General features: G+C 39.9%; 1 protein-coding gene across 6 annotated transcripts in view; it reads right to left on the minus strand.

Annotated features, from left to right (window-relative positions):
- Positions 1-24,929, minus strand: part of LOC149319533 (1-acyl-sn-glycerol-3-phosphate acyltransferase gamma) — a 130,120-nt gene that overhangs the window by 22,791 nt on the left and 82,400 nt on the right. For 5 of the 6 annotated variants that reach the window (XR_016280216.1, XM_089511913.1, XM_089511915.1 and 2 more), the window contains exons 2-6: positions 16,057-16,283; positions 6,691-6,860; positions 5,886-6,047; positions 4,366-4,519; positions 2,018-2,120 (exon numbers count right to left, since the gene is read on the minus strand). Coding sequence is in view for 5 of the 6 variants with exons in the window: in XM_089511913.1 (XP_089368039.1) it covers positions 2,018-2,120; positions 4,366-4,519; positions 5,886-6,047; positions 6,691-6,860; positions 16,057-16,234 (767 nt within the window). In the remaining variant the exon portion in view is untranslated. Of the gene's footprint in view, positions 1-2,017; positions 2,121-4,365; positions 4,520-5,885; positions 6,048-6,690; positions 6,861-10,333; positions 11,076-16,056; positions 16,284-24,929 lie in introns of those variants that run through there. The other variant, XM_089511917.1, reaches the window with a different exon arrangement.

A 24,929-nucleotide genomic window follows, 5' to 3' on the forward strand; every position in this document is an offset into this window, starting at 1 on the left:
GAGGGTCTGAGCCCAAATCGCATTACTATCGGCCCGCAGCCAGGTCTCCGTGATACAGGCCAGGTTGGCATTTTTATCCTCTAAAAGATCATATATTATGTGGACTTTATTTTTAACCAACCTGGCATTACATAGGAGCAGGGAAAGGGTCTGTGGTATGGTTGGAGCGACCCTCGGTTCTCTTGGGTTAACAAGGTGAACGGAAAACAAAATAGGTATTAAGCATCGATCTTGTTTTCCCTTGTACTTCATTTCCACCCTGTTACCGCTATATCTCCCCTTGCCCCACACTACTCTAATTGCTGCTCCACAGACGGGATCAATATTATTACAAATTCCCACATCCAAATTATAGCCTCTCTGATAGTACCCTTTACCTTCCATCTTAGTTGATGGTAACCAATGAATAGGAGCTCCCCACTGGCACCCTCCCTTCAGTCCCTCTGCGCGGCGCTGGTGAAATTGTGCAGGCGCACACACTCGCGGCTCTGGCACTGGGCATCTTCAGGGAGAGCCAGCAGGCTGGCTTTTGAAGGTGCCGCTCCCACTGGCACCTCCCCCTTCTGTAGGAGCTCCCCACCGGCACCTCCCCCTTCAGTCCCTCTGCGCGGTGCTGGTGGAATTGCACAGGCGCACACACTCACGGCTCTGGCGCTGGGTGTTTTCAGGGAGAGCCGGCAGGCCAACTTTTGAAGGTGCTGCTCCCATCAAGACCTCATTTAAACCAATTTGCCCCTGTGTGTCCTTCCAAATACCTCCTCTGTCTTGGTAGTCCAAATATTGCCTTCTCTATCAATTGTAGACTACAACCTATACTTTCTAGCTTGTTGCAAATATGGACAAACTGAGAATTCTGCCATCATTTCTGCTTCACTCCAATGCACTCTCCTCTCATTATGCTCTCTCCACACCTTGACACCCAATCATCCAATCTAAGGGACAGCCAGTGCTAAGATATGTAACACAACCATCAGTGGGTCACTAAGCTGATCTACAGAATCACCAAGAAGTGCATCAGGAATTTATTTGGATCATGAAAGAGGTACTGTGGGCCACAGTGGGAGATCCAGAAAGGTCCCTACGCTTTATATCTCTGAACTTTTCCCATGACGATGTACAAGATAGTTGGAAACATCACACAACTATATACAGAAGGCATAAGGAATATAAGAAAACCATCAACACCATCATTCTTTGTGGCAAGAACTTTAGTCAAGTCTACAATTGCCCCAGCCAAACTATTCTTGAAAGCCTTTTCAAATAAATGACAGAACAAAATTTAAGCAGTTGTGTCACCAGTCCACATTGCTCAACAGCAAGAGAAAACAGGGGATTTCAAGCCAGATTGGCCTCAGCGGTCTAAAAGACATTGATACTTTTTAACAAGACTGATAGACAACCTTTATTTTAACCTGTTTTCCGATATATTTTACTGTTATATTTTAACACCTACTCTTATTATTGTTTACTTTAGATTGCATGCCTCAAGCAGGTCTTTATTTTTAACTTAACTATTATGTACAATGCTGTGTAAATTGATGGTGCCTTATAAATAAATTTATGGTGCTTTATAAATAAACTGGAACAAGGAGGAGGAGGAGGAGGAGGAGGAGACGATGATGACTGGGCCACACTTTACAATTCACCCATTTTCAAGAAGTGGCAGTACAAATTTATGGAGCTTTAGATAATGTACTCCAAACTTATATTTCAAATAAAAGATGGAACCAGCTGAAACAGCATCCGGAGCCAATTGCTTTTTGTAAAGGATTTGTGCAATGTTAGGCACCCACTTTTGCCCTTGTGCTCTTGCTAGTGGTGAAATTATGCTTGTCCAAAGCAAGCCTGAAAGGCTCAAGGATCCTAAATCCATGGGGGCACCTTAAGCAAGAAATGGAGATTCACTGACAACTCCCAAATATGTATAATGAAAACACTATGATTATTAAATCAATTAAAATACAAAGATTAAATCCCTCATATAAACATATCTTGAAGTGATGATATACATGCTCACCTGACACACATATCTGCTTCGTATTTCTTCCCATAAAGGATTCCTAATAAAGATGGATTCTTATTTCCTCTGAAGTTTAACGTTACATCATACACTGCTGAAACTGTTGTAAGCAAAATGATAGCTTCAATATTTCTGTGCTCAGACTGCTAGATTTTAATTTATTTAATTTTTATACAAAAACACACATAAGTGATGGATGTAAACATGGATACACAGTTTTCAAAGCAGCTCTGCTGGCTAAATAACACATATCCCAAACAACAATAACTGCGTTGCAATTCCAAAAGCACTAAATGGAATAGATGCAGCTACATTTATTCCAATCAGCTAGATATGCATGTGTTCACTGCTTTTGGAGGGGGTCATTCGTACATAATGCCAAATCAGAGTATGAATGCAAACCAGGACTGGAAACCATGGTTTGTTCCTTCTAATCTGCAGGAAGGCAAAGATGCATTTTGATGTAATACTAAACACTAAAGCTCAGTGAGCCTCCAGTTAGCAGACACTGCCTTCCCCTCTCCTCTGGCATGGAAGCAAGAAGACTGAAAGCAAATACACCCATCCCCTCCATATTTGTGGCTTTGATTGTTCATGGATTTGATTAATAAGTTCTCTCCAGGAATATCTAGGTCCTCCAGTGCAACTCTATGGTCGACTTTAACTAAAAGTTGCACTGAAAGACCTAGAGATTCCTAGAGAGAATACTCTACTAGGCATTTGTAGCTCTTCCAGTGCAGTTCTATGGTCAGTGTCTGTCAGATGCTGACCAGAGTCGCATTGGAGGACCTAGAGATTCCTAGAGAGGTGTCATCTCAGGTAAAAACATGGTGTTTTTGTTATTCACGTTTTTTCCAAATTCACAGGGGTCTTGTGCCCCTAACCCTAGCAAATATGGAGATACAAGTGTAGTTCTGAAACAATCCTATGTTTATTCACATATGGCACACAAAGGGAAACTATCCACAGAAAGGAACACTTATGATGTACTTAGTAATTTCATTCAGATAGATAGATAGATAGATAGATAGATAGATAGATAGAAAGGTGGGTTAATATTGTTCCCAATTTGCAAAATGAGAACGGAATCCAAGGTAGTGACATGTCCACAATCACCCCAACTATGTTTTCATTCAGATGTCTTTAATGAATCCAGGGAAAACAACATATATTTAATTGTTAGTACTGATATACTTAAGTGGGAACCTGACCTTTTGATTTCCACAAGCCTTAAAAATCACATCTATGTTTCTCAGGATTACAAACAGCAAAGCACATCTGTGTGGATTTCAAACAGCAAAGGGAAGCTTATCACTGGACACTTAAGGAATCTGCTATTAAAACTCAAAAGTTACACAGGAATATGAGGATGAGCGAGCCTACAAAATAATGTAAGTACTATTTCATCCATAGTGACAGAGTTGGTGACTTTCATCACAGGATCTGTGGCATTGTTTTGATGCTGCTAATTGGCAAAATACAACCAAGCATGCATCCGATTAATGCTGTTTAGCCAGCCATCTGTCCTATTTCACAGGATAGCACATTTGTGGCATAACACAAACTTAATACCTCACATGCATGCTTGGAGTGTTAATTAGGCCATGTTTGCACACCACTTTAGAAATGTGAAGTGCTAAATAGCATTAATAGTTTCTCTGAATTCAAAGTGAAACTAATCAGTGTATTAAAATTATTTACAAAATCCAATCTAGCAGTTTAAAATCTTAACGGTTATATCAACAGAGATTTTGCATTTAACAACTATATGTTTAGTGACCAACAATGTCTATGTTAAAGAACCAGTTCAATAATAAGGAAATGTATCTCCCTGTGTGTGTGTCTACCTCTATCACTGCTTCAAGACTATGAAACTTACAGACCTGAAGTTTGGCAAAGATATTAAGGAGACCTCAAGTGTGTGCACATTGGGATTATTTTGTTTTTAAAAATAATTTAATTTTAGAATTAAAATATTCTAGTATCCTAAAGTGCATTCTCAGGTACCAGGTGGCCAATTTCTCAAATATTTCCTAATCAACAGGGAGGAATTGCTGTCATATTCATTTCTCTAGAGGGTTTCTAGGCAGCTCCTGCTCTGTCTCCTGCAGATCTCCCAAACTCTTCAAACATTTTAAAAGGAAGGATGAGTGGTTCTGTTGATGCCTAAGTGGGAAGATAGCAGAGAAAAGCCAACAAGAAAGAAAAAGAGTGGGGGAAGCAAGGGGAGGAAAGAGCACTGAAGTGTGGGTAGGTGAGAATAAGGAATTACAAACTCTTCTGAAGTAAAGTACTTTGATTAGTTATTGATAAACACCACAAAAAAAGGCCAAGGAAATAGATACCTGTTCCCCTGAGACACTGGACAGCAGTAGTAAAACCTTTGGTTCTGGGCAATAGGTGATATTTGAGTTTAGGCAATCCCTTGGACTCTGCCACCTCCATGCTGATACGATGTTTTGTCTCTGTAAAACGAGTTCCTTCACAATACAAGAGAAACTATAGCATAAAACAAGAGAGGAGAAATACAGGATTACTATCTACACATTTTAAAAAATATCACTGTACATATCTGTTGCTATCTGTTAACTGTTTGTAGATTCAGAAACAAGGAGGACTGCAGGACACCAACAGTTCAGAGACCGGTGAAGATCTTCCTGAAAAGATCTTCACAGTTGATGAAGGAGGAGAATCCTCAGGGACTTATGATTTTTCTAGAACTTGCTTAGAGGTGCTATGTCAGAGACCACCATTAACTCCTTTCCCAAAAATACCCGTAGCTCATAGTATCCCAGGTTCCCTAACATACCAGTTCCACAGTGGCAACTGCTACACCACAAGATTTACCAGCAGAGCCAGAGCCTCAGATCCTAAACATCAATGTCTTTCATTAAAAGCTTCTTTTCTCAAGGTCACACACCTCCCTGTATCAGTATTTTAGTCTGGGATGGTAATCTAGCCTCAGGAGGTTCCTGGCTAGATTACCATCCCAAACTATTTGCTTACTAGACTTAATCAGTCTGGCCTATGCCATTTCTGCCAAAGCCAGAGTATAAAGCAATGCCCTGCTCCATTCTGGGCATAGATACTGAGAGGACCACCAGTTGAGTTTCAGTTAAATGCACTAGTGTTCCTCACCAAACCCAAAGGACAGAGGTAAGAAAAAAGACCATAATGCACATGTGGCTCTCATCTCCAGGAGGGAGCAATGGTTGCAAGGTGTATGTGTGTATGTGCTCACAATGACTTTTGCCATTGCTCCCTCCTCTCCACTTCTGCCATCTAAGATTGCTGCCTCACTTTGCCTCATGGGAGGACTGGCCCACAGCGTCAGTAACCTAATTCCACTGTGTTTTCCCCAGAGACTTCTTGACCTGCAATCCCATCTCAAAATTTGAACTGTAAACTTGGCATTGTTACTTACTGTCTGATCCTTTAATTAACCTCTTCCTAAATCTTAAAGATTCTCTTGGGAGTGAGCTTTTACTGTGTAAATACACATTTCCTGCACAAAAAACACTGTTCCAGGATGTTCAAATACCAAGAGAAAACTGTATAAAACTCACTGCTTTATTAGCCCTCCCAACAGGGTTTCCTGACTATCAGGAGACCTATTTTTTGACCAGGAGATTATTCATACAGATTTTTTTCTCTATTCCTACTGCACACTCATCCATGGTGGGGAATGGAACAAAGATCACACACCACATAATACTCATGATTCTGCCCCCTCCACAATATCTGTGTGTGTGTGTGTGTGTCTGTGTGAAACCTTAATTTGGTAAAATAATCTGTATGTCTGTCATTTAAAAAAACCTATACTTTTCAGCATCCTGTTAAAAGTACAGATAAGTGCCTCACTTACCCACATATACTCTGGATAATCAGACAATCTTTTTAGCCCTTCAATAACTGTGTCTCTATCTTCTTCCCATTTTCTTTTGCAGAAAACTATTTCCAGGAAATACCATGTCCAGCCAATCAGGGGCACATACAACAGTTCTTTCTTAGCAAGGACTTTTGAACTCTGAAAGAAACAACAAAGAATAATTTCTATTTGTTTATATGCAACACAGCAATTACAAAAAATGTCATTTTCTAAACTGTTCGGAAGTAGCTCAGTGGAGTTTTTTGGAATTTGATAGGAATTTGCCTCTGACAATTATACCCCACATTTCCTTCAAAGGACTTGAGGCAAAATGCATAGTTCTCCATCTCATTTTAATTTTACTACATTTCTATACTGTAAGTTCGGTAGAGAGTAAATGACTTGCTAGAATCAGCCTCAACTTCAGCTTCAGGCCAGAGTGGAACTGAAGTAGAGCCTGGGGAAGTTACTTTTGGACTGCACCCCCCCCCCCCCATCCCCAGCTGTAGTAAAAACTTGGACTCAGATTGGACACTCTAACACCAGGGTGGATATTTTTAAAATTAAAGTTGGAGTGGGGTTTGAGGGCCTTTGGGGGACTGATGAGAAGCTTCAGTGGATAGAAATGTGGGCTCTGCGACCACAGGCAGCCCACTGCCTCTCTAATTTTTAAATGTCTATTTAAAGTATTAGCAAGGGACTATAACTAATGAGAACACTTGGGGGAATTCTATATTTCCCCCCAAATTAAACTATCATGATGTACAAGGCTGTCTGTTCAAGCCACTCTACAACCACTCACCCCTAACACACCAAAGCGCTCCGTCATGGTCCAGCCACACAAGAAATCAATTTCAAAGTTGTGGTTCAGGATGATGATGACATGCTCTTTCCCAAACTTAGCAACTGTGTCGTGGTCTGAGAAGAGAGTACATTCTGTACCAGACCACCATTCCAACAGCATCACTAACTCTAGAGCATAGAAGAAGAGAAATACAGATTAGGTGTAACTCCTGACACCATCAAAAATTGGAGTCTGTTTCCAACATGGCCTTCCCTTCAACCCGCTCTACCAAAATGGCTAGGAAATGCCTTATTGTATTATTTAAGCAGGGCAGAAGTAAGCAATTTAATAACTGCACATATTCTTTCCCCACTAAGTTCTTTAACACCAATTTTGTGTTTAAAGGCAGTAACGTATCTAGACTCTAGGACTGCAAAGAAACTTTAGATCAAATGGGCCAGCATTTTAGATACAGTTTTCAGCACCAAACATGACAGCCATTCCACCTAATACAAAGGGTTTCACCCCCCCCCCCAAAAAAAAAAGCTATTGTAATACAACCATCATGTTATCCAACTCCATTTGGAAATGCCGAAAGTATCATATATTCCCTTTCTCCACTCCTTTCCGCCTACCAGCAATGTAACTACTGGGGGAGGGTGGCAAATTGACAGCACTCGCCAATGAAATTTCCCTTCACTCCCCAAATGTCCAGCATTGTAATGAGATCTTGAAAATCATTCACACCTAGAGTTCTTCCATTTGCTATGTTCTTATTCCCGGGTTAACTGTGCCTGCCCCTTTACTTTGCATGTCTATTCTGTATTTCTAAAGGCTCGACTGAAGCTTTAAGTTACTGCAATCTTAAGAATTTGGGATCAAAGGGAAATTGAGGGCAGAGAATTCCCCCATTTTCCCTACCTCGCTCCTTGTTTCTCTGCAGTGAATCTAGTAACGTGAACTGAGGCTAAAGCTGACTGGTTTAATTTTATCTGCTTAATATGTTTATACCACTTAGCTCATCTTAAACAGTATCCTGAAATAGCATAAAAGAAACAAGATAACGTTAAAATGTGAAATCAGAGGTGATGATCAATTAAAATAAGTGGGAATTATGTGGCCCTTAAAGTGTTATTGGATTGCAACTCCTAGCATTTCTCACTATTGGCTATGTGAGCCAGAGCTGCTGGAAGTTGTTGTCAAATGTGGATGCAGCATAATTTCCACTAATCAAAACACTAAACAACTAACACTTAAAAGTCAGGGTTCACAATATAGTTCTAGAAAGCACCCGCCAGTCAGGAAAATCCTGAATGTAGAGGCAGGACTTTAATTGGTAGGTTTCCAGTTGAGGTGGCCATTTAATTCAGGATCAGAAATCTGCTTTCGAAATGTGAAGTCTGAAGGGTAAAGCACCCCACCATGTGGTCTCTTCACAGGTCTTAGTCCCTGCTTGATTTCTTAGTCATGGTCAAGCCATCAGCAGGAACCCCGAGCATGACTGATCCAAGAGTTTGTTGCAGCTAAGCATCTGAAATTCCCTTTAAGCTTGCGCTACAGTGACTTAGAAACTCTGAAGGGAAAACAGGAGTGACATTTCTTCCCATGAGGGTTACAAGCACTGTTGAGCTTATTGATCCCTTTCTGTTACTGCCTCATTTTAAATTATAGCCCATCATACAACCTAAGGCATACAGGAACAGGCTTTGTTATTCTCTCTATGCAACAGTGAATCAAACATCATCTGTAGTACACACCCACACAATGTTTGAGATGGGCTTTGCATAAAGAAGTAATCCTTTGACTGCAATGAACAGCCTGAAGGACCTTTTGAGAGCAAAAATACCTCCCTCCTCTCCCATTCCCAATCCTTTTTGACAGTTCCTACCAACACAAAATAGCTCGAGGGGGAAGTGAAAAGAACAGAATATGAAATCTAAAGAAACCCTGAAGATTCAACTTCACCAATGCTGGAGAATGCCCAGGGTCTTGGTTTTTCAGGCTCCTCAAGATTCCAATATTGACATTTAAGTAGTTGGATTCATTTGTATTGTGAAAGACATGGGGGTGCCACTACATCTGATAGTCCTGAGGAGGAATCTGTACCAAGGACAATAGGCCACCATCAGAACAGAATTTGGAGAAACAGAGTGGTTCCCAATAGGCAAAGGGGTCAGGCAAGGCTGCGTCCTATCACTTTACTTTACTTTACTTACTTATTTATTTATTTGTATCCTGCTCTTTTCCCAGGACTGGGACTTTACTTGTTTAACTTATATGTTGAAAACATCATAAGAAAAACAGAATTAGAATCAGAAAAAGGAGAAGATAGGATGAAGCAACATCAACAACCAAGATATGCGGACAACATCATAATATTAGCAGAAGACATTCAGGAATTGGAACAGTTAATAAGGAAGGTCAAAGAAGAAAGTGCAAATGCAGGTCTGAAGCCGAACATAAAAAAAAACAAAAATAATGACCACAGAGGTAATACACAAATTCAATCTAGCAACAAGGAAATTGAATAGCTAAAGAATTTCCATCTAGGATCAAACATTGACCAGAAGGGAGACTGCAGTCAAGTAATAAGAAGACTAGGAATGGGAAGGGCAGCTATGAAAGAACTGGAAAAAATATTGAAGAGCAAAGACATACAACTGAGCACTAGTCAGAATCGTTCAGGCCATTGTATTCCCAATTACCATACATGGATGTGAGATCTGGATAGTGAAGGAAGCAAACAGAAATGTGGTGCTGGAGAAGAGTACTTAGGATACCATGGACAGCCAAGAAGACAAACAAATGAGTTCTTGAACAGCTCAGCCCAGAGCTCTCCTTGGAAGCTAACATGATCAAATTCAGACTATTGTACTTTGGCCACATAATGAGAAGGCATGGATCACTAGGAAAAACATTAATACTAGAAAAGGTAGAGGATAGAAGAAAGAGAGGAAGACCACAAACCAGATAGATAAGACTCGAAGGTGGGTCTATGGGCAAGGTTGCTTGCAGGATCTGGGCAAGGCAGTGGAGGGTAGGGATTCTTAGAGATGTCTCATCCACAGGGTCTCCATGAGTCAGAGCTGACTCAAGGGCAGCTAACAACAACAACAATGTGGTTTAAACAAATAATAATAATAATAATAATAATTTATTTATAGCCCACCCAATCACAAAGAAAACAGTAGAGATGTGCATAATTTATACTAACAATATGCTACACAAAAAATGGGCAGCCAACCCCTTGGGAGAGAGAGAGAGAGAGAGAGAGAGAGAGAGAGAGAGAGAGAGAGAGAGAGTGTGTGTGTGAGAGAGAGAGAGAGAGAGAAAATCCAAATAGGTAGCAAAGTCTATCACTGATGGGCTCAACATAGAGTAATTTAGCTATTAGCCTAGGAAAGGCTTTTAGTTCTATGTATTAGAGGTTTCCAAAGACACAAGGTAAGGCCTTACGATCAAAAGATATAAGATAATAGCTTCTGGAAACTTTTTTTTTAAAAAAAATTATTCATCCTTGTATAATGCTTATAAAACTATTTTTAGGCCTCACGTGACAACCAGTCACACATTGAGAAGGCTTGCAGTGATGGCTGCTCTGAAAGTGGCATATTCCTCTTTAAACACAAAAACAAACAAACAAACAAACAAACAAAAAAACCTGGTGTGGCTGCTGCAAAAACAGGGCTCATGTGGTAATGTCTCAAGTCTTCTCCTCTTTCACTGGGCATGTGCTCACCTGGGTACTCCAGAACTAGCTCTTTGGATCTGGGCTTGAGAGCTCACAGGAGCGCACAAGCTGGGAAACATTACTTTTTAGAACTAGAACTCCCAAGTACCAAACAGGAGTGGCCCATGACATTTTGTTGCCTGAGGTAAAGAACAAGATAGCTTCTTTTTCATGAATGAAATACACGTGGACTGGCAACTGAATTTTTTGAAACACTGAAAAATGAATTTTGTCCTATGTCATATCTAAACCGTCTAATTAAAAATAACACAGTAATTGTAAGCCGCTCTGATAGCCTTTAGGGCTGAAGGGTGGGGTATAAATACCATAAATATCATAAACAAACAAACAAATAATAAAGGTGGCAGGCTAGTTTTGTTACTCCAAGATGTGTTGATGGCCATTAGATGCAATGGATTTTTTTAAAAGTCAGGCATATTCATAAACAATAAATCTATTAATAGTGATGTCGGCCTTTTTCATAGCCACTGGGCACTCCGGCTAGAGAAGATTAGACTCGTTGCTCCAAACATCTGGAGGGAACCAGTTGTGTTGGACTTGACTGAATTCAAACCTAATGGGCCTGAATTGGTCAGAAGCAGTATACTATTGAATACCATGTGCTTACTGTTAGGCTGGCTCCTTAGGGAGTAAGTTACCTAAGAAATTACAAGAGACACAGTCATCTGATAAAGAGCTATTTCTTTATTTGGGATTCACACGATCAGCATTATTGTTTCCTGCATCTCTGGTGTCTCTAAAGAGCAGAGATCACTATTCAGGATTCAGTGAAAACTGTTGCAGCTTCTTTTTAAAAGAGGCCCAATTCCACAACTTTCCAGGTTGCCACAAACAGAAATCTGAATGATAAACCATCCATTTAGGTATTGCTGTATTATTATTGCTTGTAGAGCAAAAACTAGACATGCTGAGTTATTTAAAAGCACAAGTCATCTGAAGCTAGGCAGAATGAACAAGACTGGAATATAGATTCTCCTCATGAATTAAATATGCAGTGAAGTGTTTTCTCTATGCAGGAAGTCAGAGGAAACATCCGAGCTGCTCTACAACAGGAAGGAGCTTTTCAGAGATATGCAGCAGCATTGATAATTTTAGTTAAGAGCTACTCAGCAAGAGACTGAAATCTCCTAAGGGAGTGAGTCTGTGAATGATTTCCACATGACTGGCATCCCTTGGTGAGGAAAAGGTTTCTGATTCCAAAATTACTTCATCAAATAATTACACAAATATTTTCAAACAAACAACTTGTGCTACATATATAAAGTATTTTTTAAACAAATGAAATTGAAGGTCGTATCTTCAAAGAGCCATCTGGAAAAAGACATCTGAGTCTAAAGAACTCAGTATGGATAACACTAAATAAACACAGTTTAAGGTATTAGTACTAGTATCCAAGTATCTAAATGAGTGATTCTCAACCTTTAATCTTCCAGTTGATTTGGACTTCAGCTCCCAGAATCCGTATACTGGTTCAGGCTTTTGGGACCTGGAAGCTCAGAATGGATTATCTGTGCATTATTTCTTACAACTGATCCATTCTCTTTGCTCTTTAGGGGAAGCTGTTCTGGTTGTGCCTTTGATCAATCTGCTAGCCATTCTGAAATGGTGTTTCAGCAAATAGCGTTTCAGTTTTCTTTGACCAATGGCATAATGTCAATGAAATGAAGGCCTGCTTCAACCACTGTTTAGTTTCATTGATCAATTATATCAATAATTACTCTTCTTGGCATAAATACAGTGAAATGAGATATTTTAAAAATGATTTTTACACTGCATTGTTTACATGGCGTAGTGGTTTGGGTGTTGGACTGTTGTTGACTGGAGACCAGGGTTCGAATCCCTGCTAATCCATGGAAACTCCCTGGTGACCTTGGGCAAGTCATACTCTCTCAGCTTCATAGGCAGGCAAAGGCAACCCTCTCTGAACTAATCTTGCCAAGAAAACCCCATGACAGGTTTGCTTTAGGATTTCCATAAGTCAGAAATGACTTGAAGGCATACAACAGCTGTTTATATGCATGACTTTTTTTTATTGTGCAACACTTTGATAACATTCCTTTTTTAAAGCTGTATGTAATTTGAAAAATAAATATGAAGAAGACATAAAGTTAGTCTTAAAAGTGCTACCAGTTTCCAGACAGACCTAGGCCGGAATTCTCTTACAGACATATGCATGCGTAAGTGTCCTTTATGCACACATGTGTCCTTTTTTGGGCACTGCAGGGTTTGGTATTCTCTTTCTCCTCCTGCAGTACCCAAAGCACTCTTCCACCTACTCACCCATACTTACTGTAAAGGCCTTGAAACTGCCCTGCACAGCCATTTTGTACTTCGCAGTGAGAAGGCAGGACTGGAGAAACTTCTGCCTAGATCTCCATAGCCAGATATGCAATGATTGGAGATCTGTGTGGGTCTCTGGAGGTCTCAATGCTTCTGTAATCACTGTGCATCTGGCTATATGGAGGTAGACATATACTTCTCCAGTCCTGCAAGCTCCCAGCAACCCACTCAAGTCCTATCTCTTAGTGATGGCGACCTACGAATATTATTTGGACATCAATGTGAAGCACTTTTGAGGGAGAAAGTATCATTAACATCATCATTATCACAGAAACATACCAAGAAGAGAGACGAATAGTCCCAAATAACCAAAAATCCCCAAAGTGACCTCTGTCTTAACTTATTTACTTTCTACATTTAGAAAAAGTATCAAGATCATTGGCTATTATATCTCTCCACAAAAAACACTGTTAAGTTCTCATTACTTTAAAAAGCAACATGTTGCAGATAATGTTGTTACTTGTAACACACTAATTTCTAGCTCTGCCTCTAATGAATGGACATGGCAGCGACCTTCATATCATCCTCCAACTATGTAAGCAGTCAATTAACAAAATCCATCTTGAGTTGTAAAAGAAATGTTATGAGTTTACATTTTATTTACTGCTATCCTTGCCAGAGACGTATTTCAAGTTCTTGATCTACATGAAAGAATGAGAAGGGTGGTAGTAAGATTCCTGATCCTTAAACAAAGCTTTCATTGTTTTTTGTGGGTTTTTTGGGCTATGTGGCCATGTTTTGGAAGAGTTTTTTCCTGACGTTTCGCCAGTATCTGTGGCTGGCATCTTCAGAGAATTAGATGCCAGCCACAGATGCTGGCAAAACATCAGGAAGAAACTCTTCCAAAACATGGCCACATAGCCCAAAAAACCTTCGACTTCACAAAGCTTTCATTTCTCCATGGACAAGAATAACCCACTAAAAGACCTGAATCTGAGAGTGCGTAATAATTAAGTAGAACATGCTTGAGTAAGAGAGCCTGAAAATAACCAAAGACTATTGAATGTTCACAAGGATTTCTGCCTAAATAATTTCCCAACATTCTCAAAGACAAAAATAGTACACACAAACACATGTCATACTGATAGAAGCTGCCAGTTTTGTACTTTTCAAAATAAGGTCATTGGAGACAAGAACCTCTAAGGCAACTCTTTTTTTAAAAAAAAAATGCTGCATGAACCAAATGCCCAGGCTCTACCTGTCTGCTGATCCTTTGGGGAGAAGGACCAGATATGTGGACCAAGGGCAGGAAGGATAGAGAGCAAGTGGCCTCTGTAATTAACTTGCTCCTTGAGCAAGATAGGCAAATATGTAGCAATTCAGCAATGGTTCACTATGGAAGAAGTAGAAAAAAGCATTTATTTACTCAGCCTGTCAGCTCCTTAGTAATTTTTCAGCCAAAACCCCCAATATCTTGTGGCATTTTAAAGACGAGCTAATCTAAACGAATATTTTGTGCATGTGTTCGTTGTTAACAGATTGTCATGGCTGCCTCTCTCAAATTCATGCCTTATGGCAGGCTCTGCATAAAGTATACAGGGGAATAAATGTAACATACATTCTTTAATATATATTTAAAGTCTTATTTCAGATCAATGTCTTGTGTAAATAATATCTGCAAGATAACCAACAATGAAGTAAATACCAAAACAGTTAATACGGAGCCAATGTGGATGAGGAAAAAAAATACTGAAACAATTCTGGAAGCAGAAAAAAGCTGAGGACTGAGAAGCAAATACATTGAAATCAAGCACTAGAGAAGGCACATGAAAATATGGAAATTTATAAGTGCAAAAGGACAGCAAAACAGTAGGTTAGAGAATTATGGATGGCAGGCAAAGGAAAAGCAAAACAAGACAATGATATATCACACATCCTAGTAATTTTTTTTTAAAATGAAGGAATAAAATCTCATTCCTTTTCCATTGGTTGCAGAGGGAGAGGGCTGTTCGTGCTGCAGCAGGAACTACCAACATTTTATTTCCGGGGGCTAAAATAAAAAGAGGATATGAAGGTCTCCAGAAGGGATCTCTTCAAACTGGGGATAATAGGCATTAAAGTGATAAATGTGGCTCACTGTTAGTAGGGATGCATGCTGGAACAAAAAAGAAAAGAAAAGAAAAGAAAAGAAGAAAAAAGGGGTTTTTTAAACTCCATAGGTATACCCATGGGCTCTCAGCAGGAACTGACTAAGAAAGGGACCTTGGGGGTATGGTGATGACAATGTCAACTCAGTTTGCAGTTGCTGTAAAAAACATGTATTCCATGTTGTAAATCATTGGGAAGGAATCAATACCAAGTACAGTTGTAGTCATCACGCCTCAAAAAAATGATGATACATCTTTTAAAATGTGCAGAAGGGGGCAACCAAAATTGGAGCAAACCTTCCTGAACCCTATGAAGAAAAGTCCTCTGGGGTTATTTTAGGCTACAAAAATGCAAGGTGCAATGGCTGCCAAAGTGGAGATCTTTAAAAGGGGATTTAAAAAAATTATGGAAGGCTCTGAATGGCTATTTATTACCTCCAGTATTGGCTGCTGAGAAACTGGAATGGGAGATGGCGTGTGTTGAATTTGTATCTTGTTTGCATGTTACAGATAATAAGAACTAAGTACAACCAGAATACCACAGGTCAATGTTATCTCCTAATGGTATCTGGGCAGTTACTTCACAAACAGAATGGGGGACCAAATGGTCTAATCCAGTAAGGCTGTTCTTAATATTCTTACTTTGAGTATTTACCAAAGGGAAGGATCTATGCTAGTTATAAAGACATGTGCTTTCTCTGTAAGGCTGAAATGGAGAGAAAGGGAATGACAGTAACAGGGCTGGAACAGCTGTGCTAGGCACTGGTTGAGGGATAAGGAACAGAGTGGCACTTTTATACATTAATTGCTTTCCAACCTCCTGTCCAAAGAAGCTATCTGGCTCTCACTCATCCTATCATCCCTTATCACTGGCCATGTGGATGGGGCTGATGGGAGAGATTTACCAAAAACAACTATAAGGCCAAAGAGTGACTATATATGCCATGTCTGTTAGGGACATACTTGTAGGTACAAAGACTAGGGGAAAGGAAAAGAGATGGTACATGCTCAAGATTCTCCTGCAAGAATGACCCCTAGACACTACTAGCTTGCTTTCTATCACTCCCACTGTCCTATTATCTGCATATACACATAGTTCTACAGGCCTCCGTTGCTCTCAAGGAGCCATTTCCCCCAGTTTTTGAGAACCTCCAATCTGAAGAAACTACATTCTTTGTTAATTCCCAGAAACAGTAGCATACTCACGGCTCCACAATGAATAGGAAAGTCGACAGTTTACTCGTCGATAAAACTGCTTGTTTATAGGCCAGAGGATTAGAGTGCATAGCTGGATGAAGTTAATGATGAACCCACTCACGACAAAGACAAACCCAATCAGGAGGTGAACTATAAACTGGGTCTTCAGAAATGCAATTAAGCCCATGATAACCACTTAGTAGCGCTTGCAAGGTCCTTCACTCAGAATCACCGTCCTATAGAAAGAAGGGAGGAAAAAATACCACTTAGCAAATGAAATAACTATAATCTAGAGCAGGTGAGGAGGGGAGACTGCGAGGGGGGGGGGGAGAAAGAGAGATGGAGAAGGGAGAAGGAAAACAAGGAAAAACTACAGCTGTTGTTGCCGCTGTTGTTGTTGTGAGTCCTTGTTCTGCAAGGAGCAATTAGGGACCCATAAAAGAGATTTTTGTCAGCAAGACAATTCTGTTCAGGTTTCTCTCGGTGCTGGGTTAAGAACTGATTAACACAATACCACAGACTCATTTTCAGGCAATAGTAAGAGGACCTCTCGATAATCACGAGAACAGTCCAACTCTTGTGAAAATAAATTACTTTGCCTAAAGCCTGGCTTCTGAAGATAAAAATCACAATTTTGCATGATTATTCACAGAAAAATAAAAATCTCTTGCTTTCACAAGTAAATGTCAGTCTTTTAAAAAACACTTTGAAACTGTAAGACACACAGTCTTGGCTAATGGAACAGGATAGAGGATTAGAATGGAAAAGACACCAAGTATTTTGCCACTAAAAGACAACCTTCTTCACTGCCAAGCAGAGTTTAAGAAAAACAGCTAATAAGAAGTAAGTAGAACTGGAATACCACAAGCTAAGGTGATCTCCTCCCATAAAGATACTTCCTTACTTTCTATAGATGATAGCAATATATACTATCTACAGCTGACAGCCTGCAACTGTAGGGATATTAATGCAAAATAGGGCTAGACAGCTACCAGGGTATGGGGAAGGGTCACAATGGCCCCAAATAGGACCCTTGGAAAGTTATCTCCATTATATTTTACACTCATCCCTCCGTATCTGTGGCTTTGATATTTGCGGATCTGATTATTCACAGATTTGATTAGTATGTTCTCTCTAGGAATATCTAGGTCCTCCAGTGCAACTCTATGGTCAACTTTAACTAAAAGATGCACTGAAAGACCCAGAGATTCCTAGAGAGAATACTCCACTAGGCCTCCAGCGCATGTCTATGGTCAACGTCTGGCAGATGTTGACCAGAGAGTTGCCCTGGAGGACCTAGAGATTCCTAGAGAGGTGTCCTCTCAGGTAAAAACATTGTGTTTTCGTTATTTGCGGGTTATCCATATTCACGGGGGTCTTGTGCCCCTAACCCTAGCGAATACGGAAGGACAAGTGTATTTTTAAATTTCTTTTGGAAAAAACATTTGTTTTGCTCTTCAGGTGGAATGGGGGGGGGGGTTACCCTTTTTCTGATTCATTAGACCAAGAAAGATCTCTTCCAAACTAGGACATTTACCTAATACCATATTTTGGTGGTGAGTATGGTTGCCTTGGCTCCCCATGCCTCTCAGAAATGCCCCCTTTGCAAAGCAAGCTACAAACTATGATAAACCTTTCAAGTTTAAAATAACATTCTGCTCCACAGTCAATCAAATTCTGCATCTAGAAATGATGGATCTTGTGAAATTTTGCAATTATTGTAATGTTGCAATAACAGCGAACTAATTAAAAGCAAGATGGATTTTGTTTAAAATATGGAAATAACATTCTTCAGAATATCAAGCCCATTAATGATATGATCATCAGAAAACAAAATCTCTAGATTGACAGGTACAGGGGATCTATGTTTCAGAAGAACTATATGAAAGATAGCTCACTTTGGTCAGAGATGGTAAACGAAATGTCTTTCATGCACGCTCAGTAGCAACAGGTGCCACTAGGGGGCGGACACAATTCAAACAAATCAAATATGTTCTTAGGAAGGAAACTAGTTTAATGAGAAGGGATCTGCTGAAGATAATCATCTCAAGACACTTCTGTCACACACTCAGATCAGGTAACTTTTTGCCAATCTGCCTAGTCCTCAACATAGAAAAGGGGAGTGTGTGTGTGTGTGTGTGTGTGTGTGTGTGTGTGGGATTTATTCAATGACTTAGGGGAGAAAAGGAGATGGGCCTGTTTTAAACGCTTCTGAGTGTTATGTCCCCCCCCAAAAAAAATCTTACACACAGAGAAAGCATAGATGCTCATTCAGCAAAGTCATTCCTATTCAGCATCAAGAGCAGACCACAGATGGCCCTGACACACAAAGACGTATCTGCACCACAGTTATATCAGTTTCACACCACTTTGTGATGACTCCATCCTAAGGAATCCTAGGATCTGTAATTCAGAGAAGTTGACTAAAGCTCTGTAAGAGAATTCTAAGTATATCAACAAAACTCCAAATTTAGATATTCCTTAGGACAGAGTTGTGACAATTAGGCTGGTGTGAAGTTGATAGACTGTAAGTTGTAGTCAGATATATCCTAAGTTCTCACAACAGGGGCAATCCTGTGCCTCAGCCATATGGCAAGTGGGAATCTTTTATAACTGAATTGCTTCAAATAAACAAAAGCAAGAAAACAAAAAAGCACTTAGATGTCAAGAAAAAGATTTTTTCCTAGCCTCCTCCATATCATTCTAATTTTTATGAAAGTTTTTAAAACTTTATTTTAAAATGAAGCATTCAAATTTCAAATCCTTCACTTCCAGTCTTTTGTGGCACTGGCTAGACTAGAGTCACACAAACTTGCATGTTATTCATATCTGCAACTTAAGCTCTGTATATCTTGCTCTTCCACGTCCCTGCTGGCAAATGGCAAAACTGAACTAGAAACCAGGACAAGAGCACCCTACTTTCCTAATAAGGCTTTGCTTGGGCCAAGGCCAATGCCATGCAAGGCTAATAGATTTAGCATTTGAGATAAAGAAAATACTGCCAGCAGCCAGGAGATGGAACATATGTCTACATCATCCTTGGCCAGACAGGTGCTTGAGGTCTGTAAATGTATGCAGTGCATGTGTGGACATCATGGGGGATGAGGTGTGTGAGACATGATAAGGTAGCATGCAGAGATGTTTAGATATTGGCAACAAGCATACAGCTGCTTGGAGGATGAGTATGAGTATAAAGAAAATACTGCCAGCAGCCAGGCGATGGAACATATGTCTACATCATCCTTGGCCAGACAGGTGTTTGAGGTCTGTAAATGTATGCAGTGCATGTGTGGACATCATGGGGGATGAGGTGTGTGAGACATGATAAGGTAGCATGCAGAGATGTTTAGATATTGGCAACAAGCATACAGCTGCTTGGAGGATGAGTATGAGTATAAAGAAAATACTGCCAGCAGCCAGGCGATGGAACATATGTCTACATCATCCTTGGCCAGACAGGTGCTTGAGGTCTGTAAATGTATGCAATGCATGTGTGGACTGATATCATGGAGGATGAGGTGTGTGAGACATGACAAGGTAGCATGCAGAGATATTTAGATATTGGCAACAAGCACACAGCTGCTTGGAGGATGAGTATTGCAGAACTGTTGAGAGAGATGTCTGATTTTGTACCCATGTACAAAATTACAGGACAGCTAGATAATGAGGCACTGAAGGGATATGTGTGCATATAAAAGAGAAGGCTGTGCATATGCATAGATGAAGAAGTTGGGGGTGTCTGAGCAGGACATGTTATGCCTCTTTTTATCTGTTCTTTGTTGGACTGGGGACAAAGAAACACTCAAGAACTTCAGAGCTGTTCTCAGGCTCTCCAACTCCTAGCCAAAGCTGGCTTCATTTCTGTTTTCCTTCCATCGGTGGCGCAAAGGAAGGAAGAGCCCTTTGGCATTTAAGCTGGGTTGCTCTTGAAGGGAGATCTAAGCGGGCATGCTGTTTTTTCTTTATATCAATGTGTTTAATTTTACTCTCTTTTTATGTTTTAGTTGACTATGTTTTTGTCTGAATTTTAGTACTTGATAGCCCCTATGAATACCATTTTGGAAGGGAGAGCAAAGGAAGGACAGAAATTTAATAAATGCCTAAATTAGTTCTGTATTCAGAAGAAACAAAGTAAATAGGCATGGGATGTGTATCAACAGGCAAAAATGGAGAAAAGAAAAATAGTGATAGTAAATGAGAATGGGATGAGTATTAACAGGCAAAGATGGAGGAGAGAAAGATAGCGAGCAGCATGTGTGTACAGAGCAACCAAATGACATAGTGAACATGGCTCAGACAGTGGAAGCTGGGTGTGGGAACCAGGGTAGATATGTGGGAGGAAGAACACTGTAATCATGTAGTTCAAGTATGGAAGAAGAAAGATGAATGATAGGTAGGTAGAGGGAGGGAGGAAGGAAGGAAGGAAAATTGTTTCAGAGACAACTGGTGTCTGATGTAAGACATGCAAATAAAGATGTTTTCCCCAGAGCTTGGAAACACTATCTTTTCGACTACATATGACCTATAACAGATTGAAAGATAGCATTTGCTGTATGCACGAAGTACTAATTAGCCAGCACTGTACTATAAAATGTACATATTGTAATAGGTAAGGCCCATCATGAGGTCCTCCTGATGTTCTTAGACTACAAATCCCAGCGCTCTTTGCTACTGGCTTGGAATGCTGGGATTTACAGTCCAACATCATCTGAAATGTCACATGATTCCCAACCCTGTAACAGACCACCTAACATCATCCATAACACAGGACATGCAATACAATATACTGAACAGTGTTATATGCTGTATTTCAGAGGAAAGACCTACAAAAACTAGCTCTCAGTATTCCTTGTTTAAGAAAACCCTATGAAAGTTATGGGGTCACCATAAGTTAACAGGCAACTTGATGATGCATGCAGGCACACACTATAGACTATACAACAGTTGCAGAATGCAGCAACACTATACATTGGAAGTCTAGTACAGTGGTTCCTTGGTATCCAGTGGGTTTGGTTCTAGGACCTCCTCCCTATGGATACCAAAATCCATGGATGATCAAGTCCCATTATATACAATAGTGTAATAAAATGGTGTCATGTAAAATGGCAAAATCAAGTTTGCTTTTGGGAGGAGGGGGAACAAGGGGGTATATTTTCAAGTCCTTGATAGCTGAATCAGTGGATGCAGGACCTGTGAATATTGAGGGTTGACTATAGAACCTCAAAGGAGTCTTCATCAGGGGCTAGTCTACATGAATCCTACCAAATGGGTTACCACCAGGGAAATGGAAAAGAGTGCCAGCTGTGTTTCTGCTGTACTTCCATTCTATAGCATTATGCTACTATTGCATTGTGCTACTACTGCAAAGTATTTTAACTAACTATCAGTCCTATATCTATTGTAATATATGCATTTTATACTACAGTTCATAGTAGTTAATATTTTTTTTTAACTACAACAAACATGGTCAGTGATCACGCTAGCATAGAGCTTCCAGGATTCCCAAGGTCTGATTATTCCTACCCTAGCTATTACAAAGAGGAGAAGTGTCTCTGTCTTCAGCTCTGGCATTATGGCATGATGCCATTTTTAATGCTGCTTCCAAAGTGAAGAGAAAGAGTGTTAACTGCTGAAACCAGAAGTGTGAGTATAGAATGCAAGACTTAACCAGCAGACTTTCCCAATGTGGTGCCTTTCAGATATACTAGATTGCTGTCTCTTCCAAACAGAAATAGCCAGTGGTCCTTCTGCCTAGGGATGATGAAAACTGTGACACATGGGGAAGCCGCCAGATTGGGGACAATCATTGTATAATGTTTTAGGACTAACATGGGATGCAAGTTAGGTCAGGAATGTAAGCTTACCGTTTCCATTCTTGTGAAGCACAACTGATTTTTAAAGTGTCTTTTCAAACAAAATCCTCTTCATAAGGACTGTCAAATAAATGAGCGAATGTCTAATTTACTAGACACAGGGAACATTTTAATTTTAAGCACGTGAATCTGCATTGGCAACCTGGACTGGTACAGCCCCAAGACTGTATTACTCTTTATCGGTGACAACTGGGCTCAGCACCAGATTTCATCAGGAATTTTTACCTTCAGCCATCCTCCCCACCTATTTAAATACCATTCTATCTTCTATGACCATCAAGTGATCCAGTACCTCTCATCCTTAGGTCCTCAAAACTGGGATTGGCCACCCACAACTAACCTGTGCTGTTTGGGTGATTCTCAATGTATTTATTTATTTATCCAGTTTATACCCTTTCTGCTGCCAAGGGATTTATGGCAGCTTGCACTACAGTGGGCCATTGGTATTGGTATCGACTGGGGTTTGGTTGCAGGATCCTCGGTGGATACCAAATCCATGGATGCTCATGTCCTTTTATATACAGTGGTGTAGTAAAATGGTATCCCTTATATAAAATGGTAAAATCAATGCATCCCCGTGCATCTGAGGAAGTATGCTCAAGTCTAAAAAATCTAATGCTACCAACTTCTCTCTTTCAGCTAGTCTCAAAAGTACTACAAAATTGCTTTGCTTACTGATTTTCCAGATTAACATACCTATGTCTTTGAGTTCTGGCAAAATCAACTTTTGCTTTTTGGAATTTGTATGTGTGAATATCTCTGAATTGTGGTTGGTTGAATCCATAGATGCAGAATCTGTGGATATGGTGAGCTGACAATAATTTATGACAGAAGGTAACTAAAATGTTATATCTCAAATGTTTAAAAACAATGAAACAACAATACTATTAAATGCAGATAATTAAACAGTTTAAAATATATTTAAAACATAATTAAAGCAGACAACACACAGCACACCACTTTCGGTACTACTCTGCCATATGAGTAAAACAATTCAAAAACCTGCCTAAATAAAATAATCTTTACCTGCTAGCAGAAAGAGCAGGGAGGAGTCTCACTGGACTTCTGAGGGAACAGAGTTCCCCAGCCTTGAAGCAGCCACTGAGAAGGCTCTTTCCCCTGCCTGTGATAGTGGTGGGATTGAGAGAAAGCCCTCCCAGGACAGCTCATATAGGGATATACTATCTTTAAATAGTCTGGACCAAAGCTGTGCATAGAGCTTTAAAAATTAATAACAGGCACGTTGAACTTGCTTAATCACAGAGCCCTCCTAAGTTATATTTAGAAATGGAGAAATTTGTCACTTTAACTTCTTCCTGCATTCAAACATTTTAAACTGGGTTCTTTCCATCCCAAACATGATTTATCAGTTTGAGAAAATTCTTCAAAACAGCAATCAATCAATCAATCAATCAATATCCTCAGTTGCATTTTCTGAAATGGAACATGTCTACAAGATAGCAACCAAGATGCTGAGTGATGGTCCTCTCTTCACTGTACATTTTTAAGTAGAAGTTGGAGAGCCACCACTTAGTGACATGTCAACTGTGGATTTCCTGCACTAGGAGATCTGGACCAGAAGACCTTCCATCTCCAGGATTCTATGAAATTCAATATGTTCAGCTGTTCCCCACATGCATGTGTGTATGTGCCTTCAAAGTCACTTATCTATTTATGGCAACCTCAAGAACTTCATAGGATTTTCTTAGGCAAGGACTACTCAGAGATGATTTGCCATCTCCTTCCTCTGAAATATAGCCTACAGCACCTGATATTTGTTGGTGGTATCCCATTGAAGTACTAACCAGGGCTGATCCTGTTTAGCTTCCAATATCTGATAGGTGCCTTTAGGGTATTTAGATTACAATTCCCAGCATTCAGGAATCGTAACCTATCCTACCTGCCATAGAGGTGTTAAAAATGAGGAACATCTCAGGACAAAATCCAACACTAGCATAGTTAAATACATAGGGACTGATACTCAGACTAAAGACTCAAAACCCTGGGCCTGGAGAGACAAATCAGAGCGGTTTCATCTCCTCTAACATTCACATGGACAAATATGACTTTTTGTACACTATTTATTCAATAAAAATGTGTCAGGTTATTTCTACCTATAGTATAAAGAAATTTAGAAATTACAGTACATTCTGACTAAAAGCACACTAAAATGAAATTCTCATCCAATTCCTAATTAGTGATTTATCAAAATTTTAAAGAAGTGTATTTCAATAGCCAGGGTCCGAAATATATTTTCCAACCATTCAGATCCTGCTGCTACCTAAATGCTAACCCTTCCCATTACAAAACAGCAGCTTCCTTATTAAAAGGCAAAATGATTCCAACTCCCACTCATCAGTTGTTCCTTTCTGATGACAGGGAATTCATCTCCTTGCTTTTCACACCATAGAAAAGTTGAGCAGGAGGTTTATTCATTTTAGAACCAGGCCACTGGAGGTGGTGGTGGGAGAAGAATTAAAAAAAACCCAGCAGGTATAGCAATGGTGTGACTCCTTAGATAAGGAACGTTATGGAAGGGAAATTTCTCCTCTCTATAGCAATCTGAACCTCCTGAAAAGACTCTATGAAAAGGTACACATGTCCTAAACAGTGTTGGATGGGGAACACAGGGAGGAGGAGGAAAGAACACACATCCCTTCCATCAACATCTTTGAGTGCATTTATCTTACCTTGTTTTGCTATAAGATGAAATGCCATCCCTTTCTGAAAGTTTCATTCAGACAGGAATAAAAGCAACCAATATTTGTTTCATACTATGACTTATAAAGACCCTTCTTCATTCTGCATTTTATTCAGGATTTGAAATACTAGAACACAATTATTCAGCAGGAAGCCCCACTGAACGTGCTTCAGAGTAATCCTGCTCAAGATTGGACTGTGTCTTGCCATTTCACATTAAGCTATCTCATAGTAATGACCACTACGACATCATTTCAATGAACTACGTACTTATTGCGTGGTCACAGAGTATCAAAACATGAGACTTTC

This window comes from Sceloporus occidentalis, unplaced genomic scaffold (assembly GCF_023333645.1).
Source record: "Sceloporus occidentalis isolate IW3139 unplaced genomic scaffold, rSceOcc1.0.p SCAF_2, whole genome shotgun sequence".
In the NCBI taxonomy this organism is placed as follows: Eukaryota; Metazoa; Chordata; class Lepidosauria; order Squamata; family Phrynosomatidae; genus Sceloporus; species Sceloporus occidentalis.